The 27,874-nt window shown below is 32.5% G+C and overlaps 3 protein-coding genes and 1 long non-coding RNA gene across 5 annotated transcripts; 2 read left to right on the top strand and 2 right to left on the bottom strand.

Moving 5' to 3' along the window:
* Nucleotides 1-794: 794 nt before the first annotated feature.
* On the top strand, nt 795-4,098 carry LOC122592959. Its single transcript, XM_043765296.1, has 3 exons — nt 795-922; nt 2,205-2,361; nt 2,997-4,098. The coding sequence occupies exons 1-3, from the start codon at nt 795-797 to the stop codon at nt 3,924-3,926; spliced, it is 1,215 nt and encodes a 404-aa protein (XP_043621231.1). The 3' UTR covers nt 3,927-4,098.
* A 4,165-nt stretch (nt 4,099-8,263) lies between these two features.
* On the top strand, nt 8,264-10,865 carry LOC122605018. The gene is made up of 3 exons (XM_043777885.1): nt 8,264-8,353; nt 8,452-8,667; nt 9,524-10,865. The coding sequence occupies exons 1-3, from the start codon at nt 8,339-8,341 to the stop codon at nt 10,754-10,756; spliced, it is 1,464 nt and encodes a 487-aa protein (XP_043633820.1). The 5' UTR covers nt 8,264-8,338; the 3' UTR covers nt 10,757-10,865.
* A 563-nt stretch (nt 10,866-11,428) lies between these two features.
* LOC122605026 lies at nt 11,429-15,449 on the bottom strand. Of its 2 annotated transcripts, none has more exons than XM_043777897.1 (3): nt 15,350-15,448; nt 13,643-13,947; nt 11,429-11,667 (listed from the first exon to the last, which is right to left on the bottom strand). In XM_043777897.1, exon 2 carries the CDS (start codon nt 13,931-13,933, stop codon nt 13,646-13,648), a length of 288 nt encoding a protein of 95 aa, XP_043633832.1. In that variant the 5' UTR covers nt 13,934-13,947; nt 15,350-15,448; the 3' UTR covers nt 11,429-11,667; nt 13,643-13,645. The 2 variants fall into 2 exon arrangements, with proteins under 2 accessions (XP_043633832.1, XP_043633840.1); XM_043777905.1 differs by lacking the exon at nt 11,429-11,667 and adding an exon at nt 12,349-12,437 and having other exon boundaries at nt 15,350-15,449.
* A 3,387-nt stretch (nt 15,450-18,836) lies between these two features.
* On the bottom strand, nt 18,837-20,928 carry LOC122586556. Its single transcript, XR_006322087.1, has 3 exons — nt 20,683-20,928; nt 19,374-19,453; nt 18,837-18,878 (listed from the first exon to the last, which is right to left on the bottom strand). It is a non-coding gene; the product is annotated as an uncharacterized LOC122586556 (long non-coding RNA).
* Nucleotides 20,929-27,874: the final 6,946 nt, after the last annotated feature.

Below are 27,874 nucleotides of genomic sequence, written 5' to 3'. Positions count from 1 at the left end.
ATTACTTAATAAAAAGCTTCTCTGTATTTGAATTTTTATATCATATTTTTTTCTTAACAATTGAAAGTTAAATTTATAACATAATATTTAAAAAAACTTAAAAAACAAAATTTATTAAAAAAACCAAAAAAAACCCGAAACCGATCCAAACCGAACCGGAAAACCGAGAAACCGAACCGAACAAAAACTGAATCCAATGATTTTGGTTTTCTAAAAACCGAATGGATCGGTTTTGGTTTCGGTTTTAGGCAAAAACCGAACCAAACCGATCCATACTCACCCCTAATATATAGCATCTGCAAACCTGAGCCATATATATAATATGCAAGAGGATGCATATATTATTATGCGATCCAAAATATTTACACTTTCTGATATGGTAAATTGATAATGATATATGCAGGACAGTGCCATCTTTCTCTTTGGGAAGGTTATGTAGGGATGTGCAAATGGCCTGACCCGCGACCCGCGAATGCATGAAAATCGAAACCGTGACCCGGCCCGTGAAGGTCCGGGTCGGGTCGGGTCGGGTACGAGCGGGTCACGGGTTTCCTTTACTTTTTTCGGTTTTTGCCTTCACCCGACTCGGCCCGGACCGACCCGTGTGACCCGTGACCCGCGAAAACCACAAATGCGTGACCCGTGACCCTGCCTGTTTGGGCTTCGGGCGGGTCGGTTCGGGGTCGGGCACGGGTCAACGGTTTCTTTGCTCACCCCTAAGGTTATGAATTGACAAATCTATATTTGCAAGCGCCTTGTGCATATAAGAATGATATATCCTACATTTATTTTGAATGGACTCTATTTCTTACACAAATGCTGTCCAAGAAAATGACTATATACGGAGTACAATTCAAGAAACAGAAGTAGAGGCGAAGGGAATGGCGGTCGGCAAAGACTCGGCGCTAATCGGTGAAGTCAAGTAACACCGTTGCCAGCCATTTGGTGAAGGAAATAGGTGAAGGAAATTGGCAAAGTTTACCCGAGAGAGAGAGAGGGGTGAGAAAGAGGTGAATCTTTATCTATTGGGCGAAGAAAATTGACAAAGTTCAAATTTGGTAACCCAATTGGCATCAAATTGGTGAAGTTTGGAAAAAATTCGAGAATTTTGAGTTTGAAAAGTTATTACTATTAGATAAAGGTGATGTGGCAAATTGAGGAAGATCATCAATTTGGTGACCACTTCCTCCGGCCTAACTACATATATAGCCCCCAATTTAACTTTTTACTTATAATTAGAGATGTTATTCTATGGTAGCCGATGCATGGTTAAGACACTTGTGTCTATGTGTCATTTAAAAAATAAAAAAGCTTGACAATTATAAAGTATGGTTTCTTTTGGATAAGTGGAAAAGTTGTATTCCTTTGAACTAACTGCCCTCAAATATATTTATTCATTTTTGTTCAAATGCTAACTCAATTAAGTATTAAATAATGATATTTTATTAATAAAATACAATGGTAGACATTTGATATAATAGAAGTGGGAAATTATTAATACCCTCAATATAATAACCTAAAAATCCTCTTAACTTTAGACGAGGACATGTGAAAAAAATTAGAGGTGAGATTAAGAAAGAAAATTAATGATATCCACATGTCACCATCTAAAGTTATTAGGAAGATGTTTAGGCTAAATTTTAAAGAAGGATAAATCATTTTAGAAGGTACAATTTTCAATATCCAACACTAATTAAAAACTTAATAGCCCATATATGTATTAAGTTAAGATTCTACGAGTAATATCTAATTATAGTAGATTAGTAGATAAATCAATATGTTAGACACTTGAATGATATTTAACCTAGCAATATTTAAATGAACCTTACAAATTATAGTTTATGGCGGGTTTTTGTCTCGTTGAGACTAATGTTTGTAAATATGATAGTAGAGCTAAACCATATACCATATCATATTATCATATGTACTTAATTTTTCTGATCCACAATTTTCCACAATTTCCATTTTTCTAGCTCATTCACAAATTCTCTTTAAACAATGGATTCAAAGGAGGTCAGTATATTATCTCAGTGATGAAATAATCTCACTTGGTTCGCTATTGAAGTTTACTACCCGTACAACTATATATCATCTTAAATCATACTCGGTAAGTTCCATCTGTTGAAGACACAGATTTTGTAGCAAAGCATGACGAAGCTGAAATACTTCGGGTTTTTAAAAGAAATTGTGGTGAAATTGATTGTTTTATTGAGAAATTTATATGATTTTGCAAAACAAAACTCTGGCATCCTCAAAACAAGGATTGTTTCAGCTGAAAACACAGTTGTTGTAGCCGTGACACCGGTGTATGAGAAGCTTATGGACTCACTCAAACGCATTCTTGTGTTTGTTGATAACAAGGTACATGCATATAAATGCTAATACTAAAAATACAAGCATTAGAATGACCTATGTATGTAAGTAGTATAAGTATAAAAAATCATTTTTTAAACTCAATAGTTGAGCTTTTAAACCAAAATACAAAACCTCATCAAACTAAGAATAGATATATGATTTTGAATGATTTTAGACACATTTGATTGGTTTAAAGTAAACACAACAAGTTGGCCCATTCTCGCAGTTCTGTCTTATATCAAGATTTGAAAGCTATTTATGTTTCATTACTAGTGGAATGTAAAGGTTCTTTAGTTGGTGTCTCAATTGATCCAAGTGAAGTGAATGATTGATCTATAAAGTGGCTGTTTTCACCTTATTTGTCCAGCAGCAAATTTAGAAGTTGAAGCAGATAGTCGCAACCATTTATCTTGCTGTTTTGTTCCTTGATTGGGATTTGATCAAAACAAACCAACTGATTACTTAACACAATAGTTTCAGCTATAGACTCGACACTAAAACAGTATTTGATAAAACCACATCTGTAGGTGACAGAATGTACAGACATGCGAATCGAACTGAATAACTGGTCAAAACCAGTAATTCTGTCTTTTGGCCCATAACTTTTTATTTGTGAAACTAATGCATTTTTATTACAACAGTTTGACAAGTACACGCCAACATTCTTCATAGTTCTTGTCGCGGAATTTGAGTCTCTTATCGATAAAGCTACACCATTAGCCCACAAACTCCTTACTACTGCACAATCCATTATTACACCTCTTGTCACCGCCGCAGTTTCTCTCTTCCAAAAAGTTCTAAAAAGCACCAGATATCTCTTCCAAAAGATACTAGCAACCACCATATATCTCCTCCAAATACTCCTTACTACCATCAAAGCGTCACCACCCGTACTCAACAAATCCCAAGCTCTCCTTCAAAACGGTTTCACCACCGCTCAATCAGCCCTCCAATCTGCACCATTAGTTAACACAGCCCAATCCTTCCTCCAAAACAGTCTCGATACCACAAAATCCGTACTCCATGACTCCTACTTCCAGAAAGGTCCAGACTTGGCAAAAAAAACACTAGACTCAACCAAGTCTATACTAGGAGGTATCCCTTTAGTGGGCAATGTAGCACAATCTGCAATCACAAATCCAAAAGTTTTGACCAATCAAATAGTCAACAAAACAAATGCTTTAGTCAACAAGAGCCCTGTACTCAGAGCTGTTAACTCAACAGCCCAAAGCTTAATAAAGATAACTCAAGTTTCAGGTATGAAAGCAGCATTACAATCTGCTTACATTTCATTTAAGCTGGTGGGCATACCAGTAATAGCTGAGTTTTGGTATAAAGTCAACGCATACCCATTGTTACATATATTATCCGAACTTTTTCTCCCAGTGGCCGAGTGTTTTTCTAAGTGGTACAATAAGTTGCTCACATACATGGACAGAAAGGGCTATAGCTTATCTGGTTATTTACCATCAGTGCCAATCGATGAAATGAAAGCCGCATACAAGGTGGTGAAGACTACAATGGATGGTTTGTCAGCTGCTGGTAACTTACCAGGAATGAATGATACATAACAGTAACTAGGCTACTTATGTGCATTATCATATACATATGTATGTGACAATATTTAAGTTAAATTTATCAAATTGTGCTTTAATAACCTAGACAACCTATCTCATTCATACTTGCCTAATTAGTTAATTATACATCCATAGCTTAAATGTATAGTACTGATAAACTTGTTTCCGCTCAATCGGTACTATATATAATACGAGTAGTTTGAAAGTGTACAAAAAATCGAATTTCTAGTTATGGTTTGGCTTGTACTAGAAAAACTAATGAGCCGAGTTTTAGCAGCTCATAAGACTTGACTGGCATTCTTATCGGGCTTTATGAGTAATATAAGAAGTAAACCAGGCTAGTAAAAAGTCTATTGATTATGTCAAAACATTGAGGGGTTTCATGATTTGAAATGTATATGCTATATACTGACAACCGGCATGATCAATATATGTTCCTGGGATGGTTGAGAACATTCAGGACTGGATTCAAACTGATGAGACAAATGAAACTTTCAATTCATCATAAGAAGGAGAAGTTGGTTAAGGCTACAATGTTGGGGATATGCGGTCAATAGCGAATAAAACGGATATTAAACAATCACCGAAGGCACGATACGCTTAAATGAATAGCCATCGCTGTTAAGAACAACTGAGATCCAATGAAAATTTTCGCGTAGCTTCTGGTCTTTCAGATTGAATCAATTCGGTGGTTCACCCCAAATTATTCAACCGGATACAATAAGTGATTAAGAAGTTTTTGTTTGTTTTTGTGTTTGAGTAAAATCAGTCTCTCAGCTCGACCCCAGTCCCCAGCCAGGGGCTGCCGCCTCTTGGACCCCGCTTCCGGGGGCGCTTCCCCCGGACCCCGTTCTCCCCTAAGATCATAATAAATTTGTATAAGCATGCACTCCGCACCACCAAACTTATATGACGTACTATTATGACTAAAATGTCATGTTAATCCAATTACACTAAAATATCCAACATTTGGATGTTTGTGTCACATGTTAGGGATAAATAATGATAATGATAACTAGGAAATGACCTTTTTGCTTGAATTCACCAGATGACATCATTTTTGAATCAAGTAATCTATATGTTTAATTAGTAAATAGTTTGCTTGAATTCACAGATGACATCATTTTTGAATCAAGTTTATAAAAAGGAGACTAGTTAATCGTCTTTAAGAGTTTCAGATATAATAATGGTAGAGAATAATATACTTTTGAATATTATTATAAGTAGCAACTCCTTTTGGTTCATGGTTGTTTTTCTCTTTTGAATAGCATGTGGTTAAAAAAAAAAAATATCAACTATTCTATTTGAGTTAAAGCAGGCCCGGAGATTAGGATGTGCTAAGGTACACTATACACTTATATACAGGTCTCAAAATTCAAAGGGCAAGGGCCTCTATTTCGTGTGTGTTAATTAATTATCCATGTTTATAGATATGCCAATGAAAATTCTTTTACATAATTTCTCTTACGGTGGGCTGAACAACCAAAAAGAAACAAGGGCCCGAAGTCAATTTGTGCAGAGTTCTATAAGTCATAGAAAGGCACTTATATTCTTGGACACCAAAATCTTGATTCCTAAATAAAATTTCTACAAATCCGCGAGTTCTGAATATGGTTTATTTTCCCAAGGAATTAAAATATGTTAAAGGAATTACAATTTAAAAGATTTAAATTTAAAATGAAACAAAATTTTTTAATAAATAGAGTTAATTGCATTTTTGGTCCTTATGGTTTGGCAGGTTCAAGACTTTTTCAAGTGTCATTGCATTTTTGGTCCTTATGGTTTGGCAGGTTCAAGACTTTTTCAAGTGTCATTGCATTTTTGGTCCCTATTTCGAAAACATTTTGCAAAATTGGTATAAATTAATGGTGGTTGTTAAATGAAACCGTTAAGTGTTATTAAAATTAAAAATGGTGTTTAACTGTAAATTTTTAAAAGTGTAAGGGGTATTTTTGTCAATAGTGTTAATCAAAAAGTTTGTCCTATTTAACACAATTTATTCCTTTTATTGCTTTTATATCTATTTCTTTTATTAAAAAAAATGAAATTTTTTTTTTTCCTGCAAACTTTCCTCTATGATTCCGTTTTCGCGATTTGCCAAATTGATCTGAAAAACATCAGGTTTTGTTCGCGATTCGATTCCGGCCATATTCATATTTTAAGTTTTCCGATTCAAAGAGATTCGTTGACAGTTACCTTTCTGGTGAATTTTTCGGCAAAGTTTTTTGACCGAATAATAGGCTAGGGTTTGTGCGGAATGCAAACCTGAGCATTTTGGTACCGGTTTCGTGTTTTAATTCGTAAAAACAAAGGAAAAATCGCAAATTTAAGTTTTCTCGACAAATTGCCATATTTTCTAACGACGGTTTCTAAAGTCCATTTTGGTCTGGGTTTGTGCGCGGTGGAATTCTGAGTGGATTGATATCAATTTCGAGTTTTTACTCGAAGAAAGAAGGGATAAATCGTGAATTTCGTTTCTCCGGCGCGTTTTGAATTTTCTGGCGAACTGTTGAACATTCTGGCTGCTATTGTTTCTTACATTTAGCGAGTTAAATTACAAAACATTCATTTATAGAGCTCGTGAATTTTTATAAATTTTTACAAAACAATCACATGTATTAACACCAATACCCGTTACACTTTTAGAAATTTACAATTAAACACCATTTTTAATTATAACGGCACTTAACAGCTTCATTTAACAACCACCGTTAAGTTGTACCAAATTTGCAAAAAGTTTCCGAAATAGGGACCAAAAATGCAATGAAACCTGAAAAGGTCCTGAACCTGCAAAAACATACAAACCACGGGGACCAAAAATGCATTTAACTCTAATAAATAAAAGCAATGGAAGTTTCATAATTATTTTTTTTTTTTACCACCATCGAATTATGCCACAATGAACTATACTCATACCCCCTACTCCACTAGTTACAAGTAGGCTAGGTAGCCTAAGCCCCCATTTCCAACTCCAACTCCAGAGAAAATCACCACCAAAAATTAACACCACATTAAAATCCTAATGCGCTTGGACTACACATGATTATTGCACGGAACCATCAACTATTGGTGAGAATATGTATTGAATCTTGATCAACTTAATTACAAGTAAGAAATTTATCACTACATCAAATAATATTAAACTTATGTCCGCACAATGCGGCGGCGGTGGGGTAGTGATGCGGAGACGGTGGTGGGGGCGGCAGTGGGGATGGCATTGGGGACGATGATGGGGGCGACAATGGTGGTGAATGTAAAAGTAATTGATGTTAAAGGTGGTATTGTAGTTTTTTTGAAGTGTTGGAGAATCTATACTGTAAATTATTTCATTAAATATATTATATTTATATTATATGGAGATGTTTAAATGAGTAAATGAGAAAAATATTTTTGATTTTTCAATTACAGAAAGTTTAAAGGAAAAAAAAAATAGCTTATTTTATTAAATAGTATAGATTAGCGATTGTAGCCTTTATTTTTTGTCATTATGCAAATGCCGTTAATTCAATGTAATTGTAGATCTTTAACATGATTCATGCAACTGTCTAAACCTTGTCTTTATCTATTTTATAACAAAATATAATTTACCATAACATATATATATATATTAGGTATTTAGGTCTATATATATTAGGTATTTAGGTCGGCTTAAAATATGGTTTAGGTTAAAATAAAATAACTATTAAAGTAAAACAAATAAAACAATCAAAGTGTCCTTATTTGCATTAATACAATTATCTTCATTAATATGTAATAATTTTCATCATCGTTATGTCTTACGTTCATATAACATTTAAAGCAAGACACTATATTGCTTCACCCTCATCAGAGATTTGCATTAATACAGTTATTATTTTGTTCTTTGTTTTTATATATAACTTATAAATTATTTTTATTATTGCTACATATTTTGTTTTTGTTTAATTTTGAATTTATATATTTGATAATTGACATAATAAGTTGTATTACATACTTTAGTTTTCATTTTTAGCCATAAAGTTCTAAGTTATTTAGATATAAGTTGCAAATTACCTTTATAGTATGTATAAATTTATCATTATATATTATTTATATTTTACTGTTGATGAAATGTGTTTTTTAACTTAATGTAATGTTGTTTTATATATTTAATAATAAATAATAATGCGATACCAATGAACTAAATATTTAATATGAGATTTAATGGTAAAAGTGATTTAATATATTGCTAATATGATGTTTCAATGGGGCGAGTTAAAAGATAATGTAACCACAACGCTACCTTGGTGGTCTCCCAATGAGACAAAAGTATATATACATATGACAGTAGAGCTAAATCATATATATCATGTGTATTATTTAGTTAATTTCCATTCATTTCATTTTGGTTTCTACTTTCTAGCTCATTTACTAACTCTCTCCAAACAATGGCTTCAAATGAGGTCAGTATATTATGTCAGTGACGATCTAATCTCTGTTGCTTTATTGTCGAAGTTTACGCTAATATTAGTTAAAAATACTTACGATTTTCATGATGCAGAGCAACACGAAGCTGAAACACTTTGGCTTTTTGAAGGATATTGTGGTGAAACTTGTGGTTTTATTGTCGAATGTGTATGATTTCGCAAAAGAAAACTCTTGCATCCCAAAAACAACGATTGAATCTGTTGAAAATGTAGTTGGCTTAGTCGTGAAACCGGTATATGAGATACTCAAGGACATGCTCGAAGAGATTTTTGTGTTTGTTGATGACAAGGTACATGCAGTTATGTTACACATGTATACCAAGGTTCCCTTGAGTAATATGAAAGTTAATACTTGTAGTTGATAGCAGGGGAAGCACTAAAGGGGGCTCAATGCCGCCTTCCAAATTAAAATTTTGTCATGTATTTTTAAATTTTTCATAAATTTTTTAAAAAAATTTATAAGTTTTTAAAATTTTGCCCCATTTTTGATTTATTTTTCATAAGTTTTCTAAGTTTGCCCCTTTTGGAATTTTTTTTCTGGTATCGCCTCTGGTTAATAGTACTTCTTTAATTATAGCTGTTAAACCAATAGGGTTACGTAAAACATATACTCGTACTAAATATAAGGCTATAAACATGTTTAAACTTTAAACAAAGAAAAGGCATACAACCGTTTATAAATGACTTATTGAATAATTTTTTTCTAAGTGATTGAATTATATTGCTACAATACTAGTTAGTCATCTACAACAACATCTGCATTATATATTTGTACACTATACACTAAAGCTCATATATTTGTTGTAGATGAATGACTAATTTTTGTTGTATGAACATCACTACTTTATATATGCAGTGGTAGATCCTAAAAATGAAACAAGATATATAGTTGCGACACTTTTATCTGATTGTCTTGTTTATTGGGTTTAGGACTTGATCAACACTTAACCAACTTATGATTTACTTGCACAATCCTTCCAACAACTTATAAATTTTTACTACTAGAATGGTAATTGTTAAACTACATCTATATATATCTATAGGTAACAATATGTAAGGAATAAGAGTTGAACTAAATAACGGGTTGGGTCAAGTTGGCCCATGACTTTTTGGTTGTGCAACACTCATGCATTTTCATTGCAACAGTTTGACAAGTATGCGCCAGAATCTGCCATAACCTTTGTCGAAGATATAGAGTCTCTCATCAATAAATATACACCGATAGTCCAGAACTTCCTGGTCACCGTGCTGTCCATCGTGACACCTCCTATCACCGTCACCATTTTTATCCAACAAAAAGTTTTAGAAATCACCATATATCTCCTCCAAAAGGTTCTAGAAGCCACCAAATGTCTCCAAAAAATCGTCTCCGCCATAAAATCAGCACTCCTTGATGAAAAGGAACCTGCCAGCAGCCAATCAGTATCATCCCCCCCGTCCGCACCTCTAGTTGATGCAGCCCAATCTGCACTCCAAAACACTCTAGACACCACCACATCCATACTCCAAAATACTCTCGACGCCAGCACATCCTTACTCCAGAACCCGGTCTTAGAAAAGGGTTCAGACGTGGCCAATGAAGCACTAGACGCAACAAAGTCTGTTATAGGAGGTATCCCATTAGTGGGCAATGCAGCACAATCACTAATCCCCGGCTCAACACTCTTTGCCAATCGAATGGTTCAAACCCCTTCTTCTATACAAAGCAGAAACGTTATACTAGATGCAGTAAACTCAACAGCCCAAAGCTATATACAATCATCTCAAGAAACAGCTACAAAAGCAACTATACAGTCTGCTTACATGACATTTAAGCTTGTGGCCATACCAATAATAGTTGAGTTTTGGTATAAAGTCAACACATACCCACTGTTACATGTAGTATCACAAGCTTTGCTCCCATTGCTTGAGAAGCTTTGTCAGCTGTACAATAAGTTGCTTACGTACATGGATACAAACGATTATAGTATAGCTGGCTATTTGCCAGTGATTCCAATCGAGGAAACAAAGACTTCATACAACTTGGTGAAGAGTGCAATGGATACTTTGCCACCTGCAGCTCAAGAAGCAGCTGCAAAGGCAAAGTTACAATCCGCTTACTTGACATTTAAGACTGCGGGCATACCAGTAATAGCCGAACTTTGGTATAAACTCAACACATACCCGCTGATAAGCAAATTATCAAAATATATTCTCCCAGTGGCCGAGAAGCTTTGTCAGATGTACAATAATTTGGTTGCATACTTGGATAAAAATGGTTATGGTATATCGGGTTATTTGCCAACAATTCCAATTCAAGAAATGAAGACTGCATACACGTTAGTGAAGACTAGACAAGATGTTTTGTCAACTGTTGGACTTGGTAATGTACTAGGATGAACAATAACAGCGAACTCGGACTCGTATGTTTGTAGAACTTATATGTAAGCGTGTAACATTGAAATTTTAATTTCCTAAATATAATAACATAATAAACCTATATAGTTCATACTTGCCTATTTATACAGCTAAAGCTTATATTATACCCGTACTAATATGATTCTATTTCTACTCTGTATTCCTGTATAGCCTAAAACTAGAAAAAAAAAAAAAAAAAAAAAAAATTTCCAGTAATGCTTTGGGTTGTACTAGTCTACTGGAGCCGCAAACCTGCTGAGCTTGAGCTCATAAGAACTAGAATCATATTTTTATCAAGGTTTTTGAGCAATGTAATATGTAATCTCAGGCTTCTTGTCCTAGTTGAACATCAAATCAAAATTGCTTAGTTGAGTATTGTTTTTATGTCGTGTAGCAGTGTATGGTGTATGTGCATCATGCATCATAGTCCAACTTTTGGCGTCAACACAAACATCAATACAAAGCATTACCCCAATACAAGTCTCTTAAATATCAAGATTTTGAAGGTTTCACATTTCAATACTACAGTGATGCAGAGATAGTGTCCTTTGGAATGCTGAGGTAAGAACTCAGTTCAAACTGATGAGAAGAGTTATTTTTCATCAGTTCTAAGAACGGTTGAGATGATACAGATGATTTTTCTTCCAGAATCACTTGATACAGAATACTTTCTTTATTTAATACGACACACAATGACATCACATTTACAGAGTTCGACTTAGCTCAAAATGGTCTTTGATACAACTGAGAAACAACAAAGAGAGGTGTATTTAACAAAAGTGTTCGTTTAAATTCCATAAGAAACAACCTTCACATCAAGGCTTCACACTCCTAAAGTTTCAATAACAGATGCTGCTTCAACTCTAGTTGTAGCCAAATACAGCAAAGCCGCCCTGTGTAAAACACGTTTAGACGCAATTCAAGGAGTTAGTTTCCATTATAATGATATTTAATGATGTAAACAGCCTACTTGCGGCAATCATTTGCAAAATATTGATTTTCATACATATTTAAGTGTTTACGAGAGCTTTTAGACAATTGACAATCAACCATATATATATAACTATGGGTCTATTAGAATCTTGTTTTCAGTTTGAAACTATTAGGATAGAACTTTGATCCAGGACAATGGCAAGAGATTCTGTTATAAGACTGGTTGAAAAGTCAATACTGAACTCAAAACCTCAAACTAGAAGTAGCAATGGGTAGGTCAGGTAGGTTGGTAATGGGTCAAACACTCAAACATATACTTTTAATAGAAATGGGCTGGGCCATCTTAATTGTAAGCATTTAGCATCAATACAGTAGTATGATAATATTAATATACTAACACTTTTTCTACCCGAGTGACTTAACATGTTAAAAGCATTTAAAACAACCTAAGATTTTCAGCCTGTTTGATTTAAATAGCTTAAAACACCCAAACAGAATTTAGTTTGTCCCTAGACCACAGATAAAATTTCATAAACTGTTTGTTGTAACCCACCCATTTGCAGATTTATATGACTCCACAAACATCCAAGCACGCCACCCACAAATTTTTGAGGTTTAACTGATACATACCATGATAAAAATGTTACATTATCCAACTGTTTGAAATGAAGAGATATGATGACAGACAACAGTTAACACTATCGAAAAGATAATGTGTTCAAAATACCATCTGAAAAATCATGACAATATATTAATATAGGATAAATAATGTTGCAGCTTGCAATCAACATCAACAAGAAACATGTAATTCAAGTAAGTTAGCTTTAAACAGTGGCATCTCAACTTGCAACAGACTTAGTCCCACTAAGCTGTTCCTAATGTGGTCCGGTCCCTCTCTTTCCTTCTCTTAAAGCCATCCCTGAGTCCTAAATTTTCTCCCAATATTCTATACGCCTGTATCTAGAGTAAAGGCCACACTGTCTATTTTCTAGTGATACCGAATAACAATTTCTCTCTTGTTTAAATATGTATGATGTGCCTGGAGGCAACAAGGTCCCTGTAGACTAGGTGGAGGCGACCGCCTCACATATAAGAGACGCCCTTTTATGCAAACACATTACTACTTAACATCTAACAATTCAATACCAAAAACCGAAGCTGAGATGTTTTGAAAAAACAGAAGCGTAGATGGACTGATGGAGGAAATCAGCCATGTAGAAGAGAGAAGAAAAGATTGACAACCATGGAGGAAATCAGAAAAGAAACAGGAAAAAAAACCAACAGTTCTTTCTTTTTTGTTAGGGAAAGCGGCTGAGGGTGGGTGTTGATTTTGGGGTGAAAAGGTTTGGGCTTTTTAGTGATAGAAAATGAATGAGCTATTAAAAGGTGATGTGGGCTTATAAATATATAAACCTGATTTAGGCTCACAAAACGAAACCAATATGTAAAACAACTAAAGGCATCACCTCCTCAGTTCTCACCTCCATGAAAAGCGCCCTGAGGCGACGCCTCATACTCGCTTTCTGTAAATGCCTCACCTCCATGTATAAGAGGCGTTCTCAAAGTCGCCTCTCGTCTCACCTCAGCTGAATCGCACTTTCTCCACATAATAGATTAAAGTAATCTTATGCAAACTTAGAAGAGGATCTACTCCATTTTAAAAAAACTATTAGTTAAGATAGACTAGAGAAGTCATTTCATGAAAAACACACCCCATTTCCATCTACACATCTAGATCATATTTACATCTTCATGTTTCATACAATTAGAGTATTCAAGTATGACATAACTGACAAATCGAAAAGTTAGAAAAGTACACGTGGAAGTCTAAAGTCGAAGATTTAAGCAACAAACCATTACAGATTCAGTGTAGCACAAAACACATAACGTTACAGCTAACAGTTTCATTAAATAGCATGTGGAAAAGAAACTTACGATTTATTTGGAGGAAGAGGATGAGTTGGTGTGGTGTTCCTGAAGAAGATCATCATAAGGATCCCTACGACCTTCAACTTGGCTAATCTGAGCATCCCAGAAAATCTGAGCATTGTGGCGGTCAAATGTCCAGAAACCATAAGGACGAATTGGGTAACTCCACATCTCCTTTGTTTTTGCACAACGTTCCTTCATATGATATGTATGCTCTCTGAATTTACGATCCCTTTCAGCCGGATCCTCCATCATTCTCAAGATTAAATTCTCAGCAAACTCCATAATGAAAGACATCTCTATGCTCTTGACTACAAAAAAAGATATACACAAATGTGGAACGTATCATAAAAATGCCATCTTTGGAAGTCGATGCAGTGTTAAACAATCTACATAGATCAGAGATAGCACCACATTTCACAGAAAAAGTATCTATCTTTATGGTTCCACAAACCTCCAACATAAAACAAAAAAAACATGCGAATTCACATAACATCATATGAGCAATAATATGATGTCATGAGCATAAACACAAGTACATGCACTAACTAAAACTTGTGTACAATGGCCAATAAGTGTCCTAAAACCAGAAACTATATGTTTTAAAGTGAAATAAAAAAATGGCATCTTAAAAAACACACCGGCAGCACAACATTCTCAAAATCTCATTTAGCAAATGATACAACTAGACATTAAACAACAATTCTTCCAAAACACAAAAGGACAAAGTTTCAGCAACTGAAATGGACATCATAGAGAGAAATATGACATGAAGCCATTTGATATGAAATGAATTCCAAGTAATACAAATATACAGATTGTAAGATGTTATACAGTGAGATTCTCACAAGGCAGCAAATAGTAGCAAAACTGTATTAGATCCAAACGTCTGCATACTGATATAAGATGAAATCATATACATCTATATACTATCTATTAGTTACAAGGCTCGTCATTTTTTAACGTTTGACTATATCTGATATGTTTTGCCCAAACTAATCTCCACCCTTCATTTTCTCAAACAAGTTCCACCATCCATTTTTCAAGTGTTTGACATTGCTTATTTTTCTGCTTATCTATTTATTGTTTAACTGATCACCTTTGGCTACAGGTTCTATGATCACATATGCAATTGTAGCTTTTTAAACAGATAAGCAATAACAAACGCTTAATCATAAACTGCTTATTTGCTTACTTTAGTGGAAAAGTAAGCACCTTTTTTTAAAGCACATAAATAAGCAAAACATCCCCTAAACTAATACTCCGTGATTCAACGTTTTTTATTCTCGCCTTTCATTTTTAATCACCCAAATTTCACATTTTCACTTTCACCACACACACACACATTTTCATTATCTCTAATTCTCTGCGATCTAGACCGCCGACTAAAAAAGAAGTTACGCTGCATTTTAACCCGGGAGTTCACATCTAGTTTCAATATTAACAGCGATCATCAAACACAATTTTAATCTACAACACATCTATGATATATGCATACACACACACACACACACTAATCAGAAATCAATCAATTCAATTAATCGAAGAAAAAATTAATATCAATAGCTCAAATATTCAAACCCTAGGCTTTATAAATCATTAAATCAATACCTTATCAGTTTTCACATAATACGCACACACTACTTAAAAGAAAAAAAAAAATTTAAAAACATTAATCAAATACATAATTTTATATATTATACTATATGATACCTGATCGGAAATACAGCGAGAATTTCGGCAAGTGAAGATATGTTGTATTTTGGACCCTCCGTTACAGTTACTTGATTTTTGTTGAAAAAAGCTACTACTACTCTTATTTATTTTTGGGCCGTGAATGGGTCGATGGATTTGGGTTATTAAACTGGCCAACTTTTTTTTTTTTTCTTATTCAGCCCATTTGTGACTTTTTTTTTTTTTTTTTTTTGAGGTAAATAATTCTTTCTTTTTCATTTATTTCAAAAATACATGTTGCTTTGAAAGTAGTTAACGACCGCTAGTTAAAAATCAATTAATTTTATTAAATATCTATATCTATCTATATATATATATATATATACATACATAATAAAACAATAGTTATCCTGACTTTTTAAAGTCATTCATCTCAAATTAAAATTATTTCTAAACGTGCCACATAAGATTTATCCTACGTGACACCTGCATATTTTTTTCACACTAATAGATATTCATTAAATAATATAATATAATTATACATATATTTTAAATATGGCATATAGAAAAAGCATATATATATATATAATTTATATTTATATAAATCAAACATATATAAAAAATCACGACTAAAATTGCATGACATTTTTTAACTTTTTTAATTTAACTATAAACACTTCATAATTCATGACTCATAATCCATGATATTTTATTACCTTTTTTTTTTTTTTTTTTACATTTTCTATTTACTATATACACTTCATAATCAAACTATATATATTACGTTCAACACGTACACCTCAAATTACATAGCCCTTTATAATAATCTATCTATACATATATTATGTTTCACAGTTTTCTTCGTTATTAATTTATCATAATCATGAAGTATTTTTCAATTAGTTTTTAATTTATAAAGTTATTCTTAATAATTTATCTATACATATATTATTTTTCACAGTTTTCTTCGTTGTTAATTTATCATAATCATGAAGTATTTATCAATTGGTTTTTAGTTTATAAAGTTATTCTTCTGCCGTATACCAATCTATATAATATATATATATATATATATATATATATATATATATATTAAAACAGTAAAAATCCTAGCCTTTTAAACCCCTCTTTCAACCTAAAGCTAGCTTTAAACATTGCAACATAGGATTGTATCCTACGTGGCATCTCCATACTTTTTTTACAATATTTATCTTATAACCTCTATTTATTCTCAAACCAATGTAATTTATTTTATTAAATATAACATAAAATATTAAATCAAAACTATATACACAAAATTAAAAAAAAAACTCAAAACCCATATTAAGATATAAGAAGACGTCCAATACATCTATTAATTTGGCAATGATATTTGACATAAATGATATTATTTATTAAAATATATACAACTTTGAAGACTATATCAAATTTTAAAATTTATTTAAAAATATTATTAGGTCATACACAACCAAACAATTTTGTTGTTTCTCCTTCGTTCTCTTGGCCGAAACCTTAACCAAAATTGGTTATTCTAGCCACAAAAAAATGTCTATTTTATAATGATAATAGTAGTTATTTTGAGTTTTACGAATGAATTTCTTGATTGTTGGAGATAAAATACTTTATTTCCTAATTGTGTTTAGGATTATTTTTTCCCGTCACTACATAAGGTTTTTTCCATTTTTTCAGCAAAACTGAAAACAAAAACTATAATGATTTTCTTTTATTTATCTTATTAGTTTTTTACTTATTCGTATTGTATTTATGTGTATTTTATATGACTAAATTTTTGTCATGTTTAGTTTTTTCTCCATTATTTCGTTTGATGAATATATAGATATCATGCTACATTATTGATTTACGTTTGATTTGTTGATGATATCAAAATATCTTAGGTTAAATGTTGGTATGTAATCACTATAGTAAGTTTAGTGAATGTGATATTGACATGTCCGAAAAGATAAAAGATGACCAAAGTAATCCAGGAATTAACCATTAACTACAACATAATCAATTTCAACATAATAAACCTATAGAATAGTTATTTATTAATGCATAAAATAACCTTTTTAACTAGCCGCGCATCGCGCGGGGTAAAATATCTAGTATATATATATATTATATCTATATCTATATTATATTATAAAGCAAATTCACTTTTCAACTTTCAACATTCAATTCAACAATATACACATATTAACGCATAATGTACCATACATCAATGCATACAACTTTCTCTCTCCTTCATAAATCATTTTATTCATCCAATTCTTTCAAAATCTTTTATCTCAAAAACCGTACATCGATAAATTATAAAAATTATATGGGTGTTCTTAAAATTTCATGCTCTTTCATTAGAGATGTCATTCAATATACTTTCGATGAATTTTTAAATCCGAGTGTGGAGCACATACGACTAAGGCATTTAACTATGACACTCTATGACATATAACCTTTTATGACCTATCACCCTCATCATTTTATCGCCGCAACGCGCGGGTACTTGCTTTCGTATATTATAAAGCAGATCTCCCCTGTTTACATTTTAAGTTTCAACATTTACTTTCCCAAAATGCCCATATTTCAGTTCTATATTTACCTAACACCCTTTCTCTCTCCTCAAATCTCAACCAATCATTTGTTTTCTCTCTCCTCCATAAATCATTTATTCATCCAATTCATTCAAAATATTTTATCTCAAAAATCGTACATCGATAAATTATAAAAATTATATGGGTGTTCTTAAAATTTCATGCTCTTTCATTAGAGATGTCATTCGACGAATTTTTAAATCCGAGGGCGGAGCCCGTACGGCTAAGGCATTTGGCTATCACGCTCTATGACCTATCACCCCCATCATCTCACCTCCGCAACGCGCGGGTACTTGCTCTCGTATATATATAATCCTTTATAAAACAATATAGAACTCCTTCAGCAATCTTTTTAATATCTCTATATTGCACCTAATTCACACATTACCTCTAATTTTATATCTCTAAACATAATCAGAAAAACACCCTACCAAGATTTAACACACAGTCTATCATTTCCTCTTCCACTGTTTTGTATTATAATCAATGTTAAACCGCTCTAAAGCACGGACACCAACTCTCGTTATATTAAATGGACGTTTGAACTTTCATCTGGTCACGTTAAATGGGTGACAATTAATGAATACTAGTGTAAGAATGAATTGATGTATTATTTTATACGAGTATTATTTTCAACGAGGATTATGTGTCATATGTAACACCCCAACAAAGCGGAATCATGAGGGTTACGTACTAAGCACAACACGACATGGAAATTAAGTAGAGCAAGTCTAGATGCATTTAATAGGATTGGAAATCCATACAATCATTCAATTACAATCCCGAGATCATACAAAAATGCATAAGGAGCATGACCATCAAACGTTTACAAAAGATAGCACAAAAGATGGCCTATGATCCTAAGCATAACCCATAAGCGGGAACTATAAATCACGGATCCATGATAAAGTCCAAGTCCAATACTAGCATGCAAACAATCAATCATCATCCAACACGTCTTTGATTCACCTGTTCACCTGAAAAGTGTACTAAAACGGGTCAACATACGTTGGTGAGTTCGTAGGTTTAATTAATAAAAATCAAGTGTGTCGGGATAACGACCATTAACGATATACAAGGATTAGAATACCTATTCACGTCCAAGTAATACCCTAAAAGGGTCCCACATTATCACAAGTCAACACAAGTCCATGTCATAGTCCAATAATCGTCCATATCTAGGTTAAACAACCCGTATCCACGGTAATGACTATACCGGGTGTGGATTCGTCAATCCACCGTCCACGTCCACGTCCATATATATATATATATATATTATATAACGTCTTACATAATATACAATAACGACCTTCATCACACATAAACGTCCATTAACACGTATCACACATAAACAAGTGGATAGCTAACGTCTCGTTTCATATCATAACAAAGTACATCAACCGACAAACGTTTAAACGACCAAGTACACTTTTCACCCCAAATAATGTAAACGTAAGGGTTACGAAACTCACCTTGCCTTATATCGTCAAGTTATAATTAAGTTGTAAGTACTCGTCGAGTTACTATGTCACGAACCTTCAAAGTCAACGACCTATCATTACATTTATATAATACACGTGTTAATATAAGTGTGTATATTTATTCACATACTCCCTGAAAACAATACATAGTCATTATTATTTATATATATCTATATGTTATTTATATATATTTGTTTATAAATCTGATTGCTTTCACATTTATATTTATTAAATAAAAACTTGGTTTTGACATCACAACTTGTACACACTAATAGACTTGCATAATACACGTGGGAGGTCGAGAAGAATGCTTCATCAGACCACATTAATTTATGTATATCTATATATTCACATCACCATCTCATAAGTCAACCTCCAAAAATACATTTCAGTCGACTCCAACCTCCAAGTATGATTGGCACTCCTACTCGACATGTAACAGATTTACAAGAAGGTTTAAGTAAAAGTCCAAACAGATTCATGAGTCCAAGAAGCAGATTCAACAAAACTGGAATTCAAGAGATACACACCACCGTAAGATACGGTGGTGGTAGCGTAGGCTACGGCGGGGAAGACAGTCAACAGGCGTAAGGTACGGTGCCCTATAAGTCGATGTTTTGCCGTCTGGGAGGCGTAAATGGGGCGTAGACAGTGGGTTTGGGGCGTAAGCTCCAAATGGCACTTGGGGACAGCCGTAAGCTACGGCAAGATGGACGTAGGTTACGCCCAACAGGGCATCTAGGGCGTAGATTACGGTGTGTAGGGCGTAAGATACGCTGGTTCAAAGGGGAGCATATTTTCTGGGCAAAATTCATGAAGAACAAATGTTTGACTTTTAAGTCAAACTTGACTTTCTTGCTACAGACTCCAAATTCAAGCTAAGGGATCGACTTGGGACGGAATTAAAGCATGTTTTATGTGTTGACAGTCGAGGTGAACCAGAACAAACATAACTCCCTTTTTACAATTCGATTCAAGATCAAGAATTTGCATTTAATTTCATTTGACCTAAATATTATTCATAAAAACCCTAATTCGGGCTTCGTGGGTTTTTAACCCGAAATCTGACCAGAGATGGGTTGTTTTAGCTTAAAAACACAATTTTAGACATAACCCACTCTATAAATTCGATTCATAACGTCTAATGAGCTAAAACCCGGTTTTTGACCCACTTTGCCCATAAAAACCCTAATTCGACCCATTTAATATTTTGACTCGATTTTTGGCTCAACAATGCTTGTATATTATTAAAAATAAGTTTATAAACATGAAATGATAGTATTGAGCCAACTTAACTTACCAAAACCTTCAAGAAGCCTTAAATCCAAAATTTAAGCTTTAAATATGATTTCTTGCATTTTGACTTATGATCTTTGGATATGATGATCAAATGGTGATAAAGATGATGAATTTATTTCAAATTTAGTTGGGATATCATTAAATTAACTCAAGAATTTAGAGAGATAGAGAGATGAGATGTTGGTGCATTTAGTGAGAGAGAGATGTAGGAGTGAATGAATGGATGAAAAGTGGAAGGGTTGGATTGGTGGTTGAATGAGGGTGGGTCAAATGGGTGGTTTGGAAACTTCGGGGATCTCAAATACCTAAATTCCGGGTTTTAGTCCAAAAGGACTAGGGCATCTTGTCAAAAGCAAAAGCGAGCGGTGACTCTATCGGAATCTATAAAACTCGACGGGTCATGGGTCGACCCATGGATCACCCAATTACACTTCTAGTTGATTTAAACGTCATGTTACGTAATATATCGACTTAGTGCCGTAATAAATTCTCGTGTAGTATAATACACGTCATAAGATCGTCAAATGCATTTAAGTCATTTAATCAATTAAGAATAAATTAAATCAAGCACACGCCACGTCAACGGGTCAATTTAGCTAAATTTCACTAAATTGCGAATTCAAATTACATATAATCTCGTTTAGTCACTTTACTTTACAAGTCAAAAATCACGAATGTTACATCATATTTATGAGTGGTATTGTAAAATGTTAAAATCAAAATCAAAATTTTGATTTCTATAATGTCAATAATAGCCAAATATAAATCAATGTACGGTATTCATGAGTAAAGCCGATTATCTGAAGCTCCTTACTTTATGCGTTAAAAAAAATATATAATGTTTTTTCTATTTGAGTTATTCAATGATAGCGAGTCATTTCAATTTCTACCGGGTATTTATGTGATTATTTTTAGAGTGTTCTTTAATCGATTCAAACATTCATCTAAAACTTTTCAATGTATAGATTTCTAAGTAAACAAAATGCCACAAAAAACTTCCGACGAGAAATGTTTTGCAATAAAATGATGGTAGGTTTTTTAGAAGGGCATAATTGTGATTTTAGCTTGAGGAGAAATGATCGTAGTTTTTTTCCCCCCATATTAAAACTCATAATTAAGTAATAAAAGTACTATTTAGTCTTAAACTAAAGTAAAATTAATTTAGAGGGGCATACTTTGTCATTTTAGCTTGAGACGGGATTGTATTCATAACATCTCTAGCACTGTAGAGATGGTTAGCGAAAAAACTTTCGACGAGTGATGGTTAACAATAAATTGATCAAACCACGAGGACGTTTTTTGTAATTTACTCTAGTTTAAATATAGTTACACATTTCTCTTACGGCTTTATTACATCATAAAATAAAGTACATAAATTTCAATTCATGCCACAAAAGTCAATATATATCTCGCATGTGGAGATAGTTTGTTTCCAATTACATACGTTATATGAAAGAAAATATTTAATGTTATCATTAAGTTTTCGTACCCACGTTCAGTAGAGATATTGCGGGATCAAAAATAGACACGAAATGAGATGATATCCACTACCATAGTTATCGACTCGGTATTTTTAACTCGACTCGAAATTTGATTTTTCAACTCGTGAATCGAAACATGACTCGAATCGTAAGAGTTATAATATTTGATAATATATAATTTTACGATTATATATAGGTTTTTATTGTAGAAATATAGTACTTTATTGATATATTATGTTAAAAATAATAAACATTATTAAAATAAAATCAAACTTAAAAGCATATAAATGATTTATGTTAAAAAAAAATTTAAAAAAAAAACTAAAAATAAAAAAAAATATTTTTGTGACTCGTGTCTCGACTCGTGACTCGGAGTATGACTCGTACCGACTCGTAAAACAAAACACGAGTCATGCTACTATTCTGGAGCAAAAGGAGTCATCCACCGAGTCGCCTCGTTTTCACTTGATTTTGACTCGACTCGTGACTCGTACGAGTTTGACAACTATGTCCACTAGGTAGCCAAAAAAGTTCATTAATCCAACATAAAAATAAATAAATATTTAAAATGCATGCAAGATAGATAAATTTGTGAAACAATACTCATATGTTTGTCTAATAAAAGTATCAAATGCAAAAATAAAAATAATAACACCATAATGATTGAAAATTTTGATATATCACACAATAGATAGAATATACTTAATAATCAAACAAACGGTCCTATGAAATTTAAGGAGCAAAGATTGTGTGTAGAGAATGGAGAAGTTTTAGGAGAAATATATAGAAATAGAAATAGAAAGTTTAAATATATCGTTGTTGGATTTAATGAAAATCAATATCGTTTATGAAAAACGAGCATATAACACGCGCGTTGAGGCGGCGGTGGATGAAGGACAGTGGTGGAGATCGAGGGAGCCGGTGGAGAAGGAGAGCGACGGTTGAGGTGATAGAAGGTCGATGAAAGTGTTATGATTAGAGAGAACGGAGAAAGGAGGATATAAAATGGTTTTATGTTTAAATAGCTATGGGTATTTTAGGAAGAAAAAAAAATGCTTAAAGTGATTAATTTTCAAAGATAAAAACCAATATACTTTATAGAAGTTTATAGATATATACATAGATATAGATAGATTAGGCAATAAATTTGTCAAACATGATGCAAGAAGTTATTGTGCAGATGTGATATAAATTAATGGTGGTTAAGCTAGTGATATGTGCAAAAGAATTTATTTTCAGTAATGCTAAAGTTATATACACGTACTTAACTATTTGACTGTTTGTTTATATATATTGTTTATGTATATAAATTTAGCCTCTCTATAAAGTCCAAAGTTTTTGGACCACTAATATTCTTTTTATCCTTAACCTTTCCTACCGATTCAACATTTCATTTTAGGTTACCAAAGGGATGGCAACGGATGGATGGTGGATGGATTATGGGCATGACACCACCACTCAACACCGCCGCCAATACACGACCACGCGTCGTGGCATGAAACTGCATGGTGTGACCACGCACTTGACCACTCAAATGATGCATGTATTTGTGTGTCCCAACGGTTGGATTTTGAATGTTTTAGCCGGGGGTTTTGTTTTTTTTTTTTTACCTTTTCACCTTTTCTATATATACTACATACTACATATTTACACACACAACTCTCTAATTTTAAATACTTTCTCCTAAATACAAATCTCATTTTACCACAATCTACTTTCTTCATGGCTAACAGTCCAATGAATCTTCGTGATGTTAAAATGGCGATCCAAGTCTCCAACCACCGCACTGGAGTAAATAACGTCATTTAGAGCGTGTCTGAAAACAAGGCGGCTTACCAAGCCCAGATCGACCGATTGGCGGCTCCCAATAGGGTTCTTAACCGCAACGAAAGTCAATATCTCGTGTATTTTCATGAGAAGATGGATTTGTTTAATCAAGTTATTTTTCAGCTTACCACCGCCTCTACGACTTTGACCACCATGCTTGACCACGGGGTGTTCTGGCAAGGCAGTGTCGGTGATGGTGAGGATGTACCTTACTACTCTGACCCGGGGGTGGAGTACTTATCTCCTCCACCTAGCGACGTTGCCGGGTCACCTGAAACATACCGCTACATTCATCATAACGACGACGATAGTACTGTGGACTCGGACTATTCCGAGTGTTAGTATTTATGTATGTTAAAATTATTATGTTAGTTATGTTTTTATTAATTATGTAATGTTTTCGTAATGGTTTTTAAGTATTATGTATGTTTTAATTTTATTTATTATGTAATATTTTTAATTTAATGAGAATTCAATGTTTAAATAAAATGAAAATTGTAAAATGAGTGGTGAAGTGAGTGGTCGGATGCCAACAAAATTTGAATGAGTGATGAGTGAGTGGTGTAGTTGAGGTGACATGTTGTGATTGGTTAAAAGTGAGTGGTGAAAAAGGAAATGAAAAGTGGGTTGTCAACCCTCTAATAATTATATAGTCGATAGTTTTCATTATATAATTTAACTAGATTATAACCCGCATGAAACGCGGAAAAACGTATAAAAAATTACATTTATACGTGTAAAAAACTAGCAAAATGCTATAATAAATACTTAAAAACTATTTAGAAATGACAATTAATAAATAAAATAAGAACAATGAAATAAACTGGTTGTTTATTCATAAATCAACCATAGTATAAATATAATTTTAAAGACTAAAGTTTGACAACGATTTCTCATCCACCTGACAAGTGTTTTTTAGTTTTATGTAATATTACAAATGATTATATTTTTAAAGATTATAACATATAGTGAATTGAAAGCTAAAACAGTTGGTCAAATGCATGGAGGTAGTTAACTACGTATAGTTTAAAACTTATAAGGATTCACGATATCCATAAAATAGTTAGATATGCAAATAGTAGTGGTTTTGTAGAAACTGATTTTATGCCTATGATCCACGAGCATGTAATCTTCTTCATTGAAGCCAAGACAATTTTAACCCAAATATTCTAAGATTCCTTGAAGGCATCGATGTCAGCCATTATCGAATACAAGTTGATCTGCCATGATATTGTATATAGTGATATGGAAGCAAATATGTAATCTTTATTATGCTAATGTGTAGTTGATGTATAATATTCATACATTTTTCATATCACGATAAAGACTTTTTGTCACAATATCTCCTATGAGCTATTTCGGCGCACTTAGCTCTAAACAATAACAACCCTGTTTTTCAACCTTAATCATATATCATCAAGTGTATAGTTATACTTCGTAACATAAGGTTAATTTAAACCATAATCCAATACAAAACTACTTTGTTATTAATTATTTGTAAGAATTACTTGACACAAATTAAGCAACTGGAAATATAATTACTAATACTTATTAGAAAATCAAATATTAAAAAAGTTATAAGATGGATCGACATAGTTTTTTGAAACAATCATTATTTGTTAATAAATCAAGAAAGCGTATTTTTATTAATAGTATTAATCTATAAGAAGATTTAGAAGAAAAACAAATATGAAATCAAAAATAAAATTAAAAATAATTGTTTAATAAATAAATAATATGATTAGAAAAAAATATATAAAATATGCACCTAAACAATAAAAGATTCTACTCCTTTTTTATAATTGTTACATTCGGTTTTTTTTTTTTTATATCTAAGTAAATATATTGAATTAAATTAAATTAAATTTATAAAAGGCAAATGACATAAGCAATTTGATCTAAGGATTTTAATTAAATATTGAATTTCATCCAAAGGTCTAGATTTTTTTATTTCTAAATTAAGGTTTCTTTTTTAATATATATGTTAGATTATTTGTGATCTTTTAAAAAAATAATTCATCTCGTTCAACCATTTAATAACCTTGACTCTATAAATTAAACGAGCCGAAAAGTAAAATAATTCATGAGCAACACCATTCATTACCGAACACGTACGGTGATATGAACTTTTTAGTAAGACTGACTGTTAAATTTATGTCTGGGCTATTAGAATTTTGGGTCAAAATGGGTTTTGGAAATTTTGAGTCTTCTGAGTTTTAAATATCACGTTTTAAAAAGTTTATGGAACAATGAAAAAGAAAAAAGAAAAAAACTTTTTTCATGAGATTGTTTAAATCTTGTAATTTGGCCCAAAATGGATTATATAGCCCACTTATACAAGGACTACTTCTCAAACATATCCATTAATTGGCCCACGTCATTCCTTGCTCCAATTCATGTTGTCCTGACTCCATCAGTACATACCTTAGCAATGATATCATCTATAATAGGTTATACATTTGCATGTGTTTCGGTTGTCACATTTTTAGTGTCATAATCTCAAAACTTTGAAAGGTCTCGTCGAAAACGTGCTGCACGGAAAAAGCATTATATTTAATGCGAAACGATTTTGTAAACACATCACATGCTTGTTTAATGTTTATGGGTGATGTGCTTGTTGGTCTAGGTTGATTGATGATAGCTTAGCATTCCTTGCCATCGTCGTATTTATATGTCAATGATCGTAAGTTAACATAAACGAGAAGAAATTGGATCATGTCTAATATATATGATCACCTATAAATATTTCATTAGATATAATTTTTAATGCATTGACTATCACATACAATTCTTGACATCTAACATATCTTGCAAATCATATTAATGAGATCACTTTATAATTATCAATAAATTGTTACGTTATAAATTTATTACCAGATAAAAATCATTTTAATTGTTATATTAATTTTATTACTTATAAACATTATACCTTATATTGTGCTTTTTTTCCTTACCATCCTAATCTCCATTAAATATTGCTTATTGTTAAAATTAGTCTTATTTTTCTTGTTATTACTATCATCATCATTGTTGATATTGTTATTATAACTCAAATATTATATAGAATAAGTAATTCATGGTGAAGAAGGTTTGTTATCGATGAACTACAAATGCATAAACGAATTTACATATAATAATTAATTTATTTCATGTCTTAAAAGTCAGACAAATAGATATGAAACAACGGTTTAGTGGTATCATTTTTGTCTAGTATACTTGATAGTTTATAAATTGTTTTTTATTTTGTTCTAAGTTTCACTTATTATATATAAAATTGAAAAAAAATCGTATCACATGATCCCGTACATGTACTAAAACGATTTTCATACAAACAAATTAAGGGCAAAAGATCTAGAATATCAATAGTCTATACTGACTTGTCATTAACAATTAATAATATTTATATAAAAAACATAAAATAGCTAACATCGGTAGAAAACATATATAGAACAACGTTACTAGTCATAAAATCTCAACAGATATGTGCTGAATAGTTAAAATTTCGGAGAAAATATATTCACTTTGATCCAAAAAGTATTATAATACATGGGATTTCATATCATACAATTGTTAATAGTCAAACAAAAGAGAACTAGAAGTCACCATACTCAATGTGGATTGCTTGTTTTTTCTTTACAATTAAATTACTGGATTTAATTATTTGTGTGTTTAAGGAGGTTTTTTTAGGAGATAGATCGAAAGTCTAGATTAAGTCATCGTTTGATTTAAAGGGAAACGATAATCACATCAATGTTAAATTAACTAATACTAATTAATTTCATATACATCGACATAGAGAAAGATGCATGAATCGAGACCTATTATGTGTGCGGGTGGAATGCCCATATCAATAATGGTGATTGGTGATTGGATGTTTTGATGCGG

This window comes from Erigeron canadensis, chromosome 1 (genome assembly GCF_010389155.1).
Source record: "Erigeron canadensis isolate Cc75 chromosome 1, C_canadensis_v1, whole genome shotgun sequence".
NCBI lineage: Eukaryota > Viridiplantae > Streptophyta > Magnoliopsida > Asterales > Asteraceae > Erigeron > Erigeron canadensis.
Note: the sequence above shows the minus strand (reverse complement) of the source record. Positions and strands in the feature narration are given on the sequence as shown.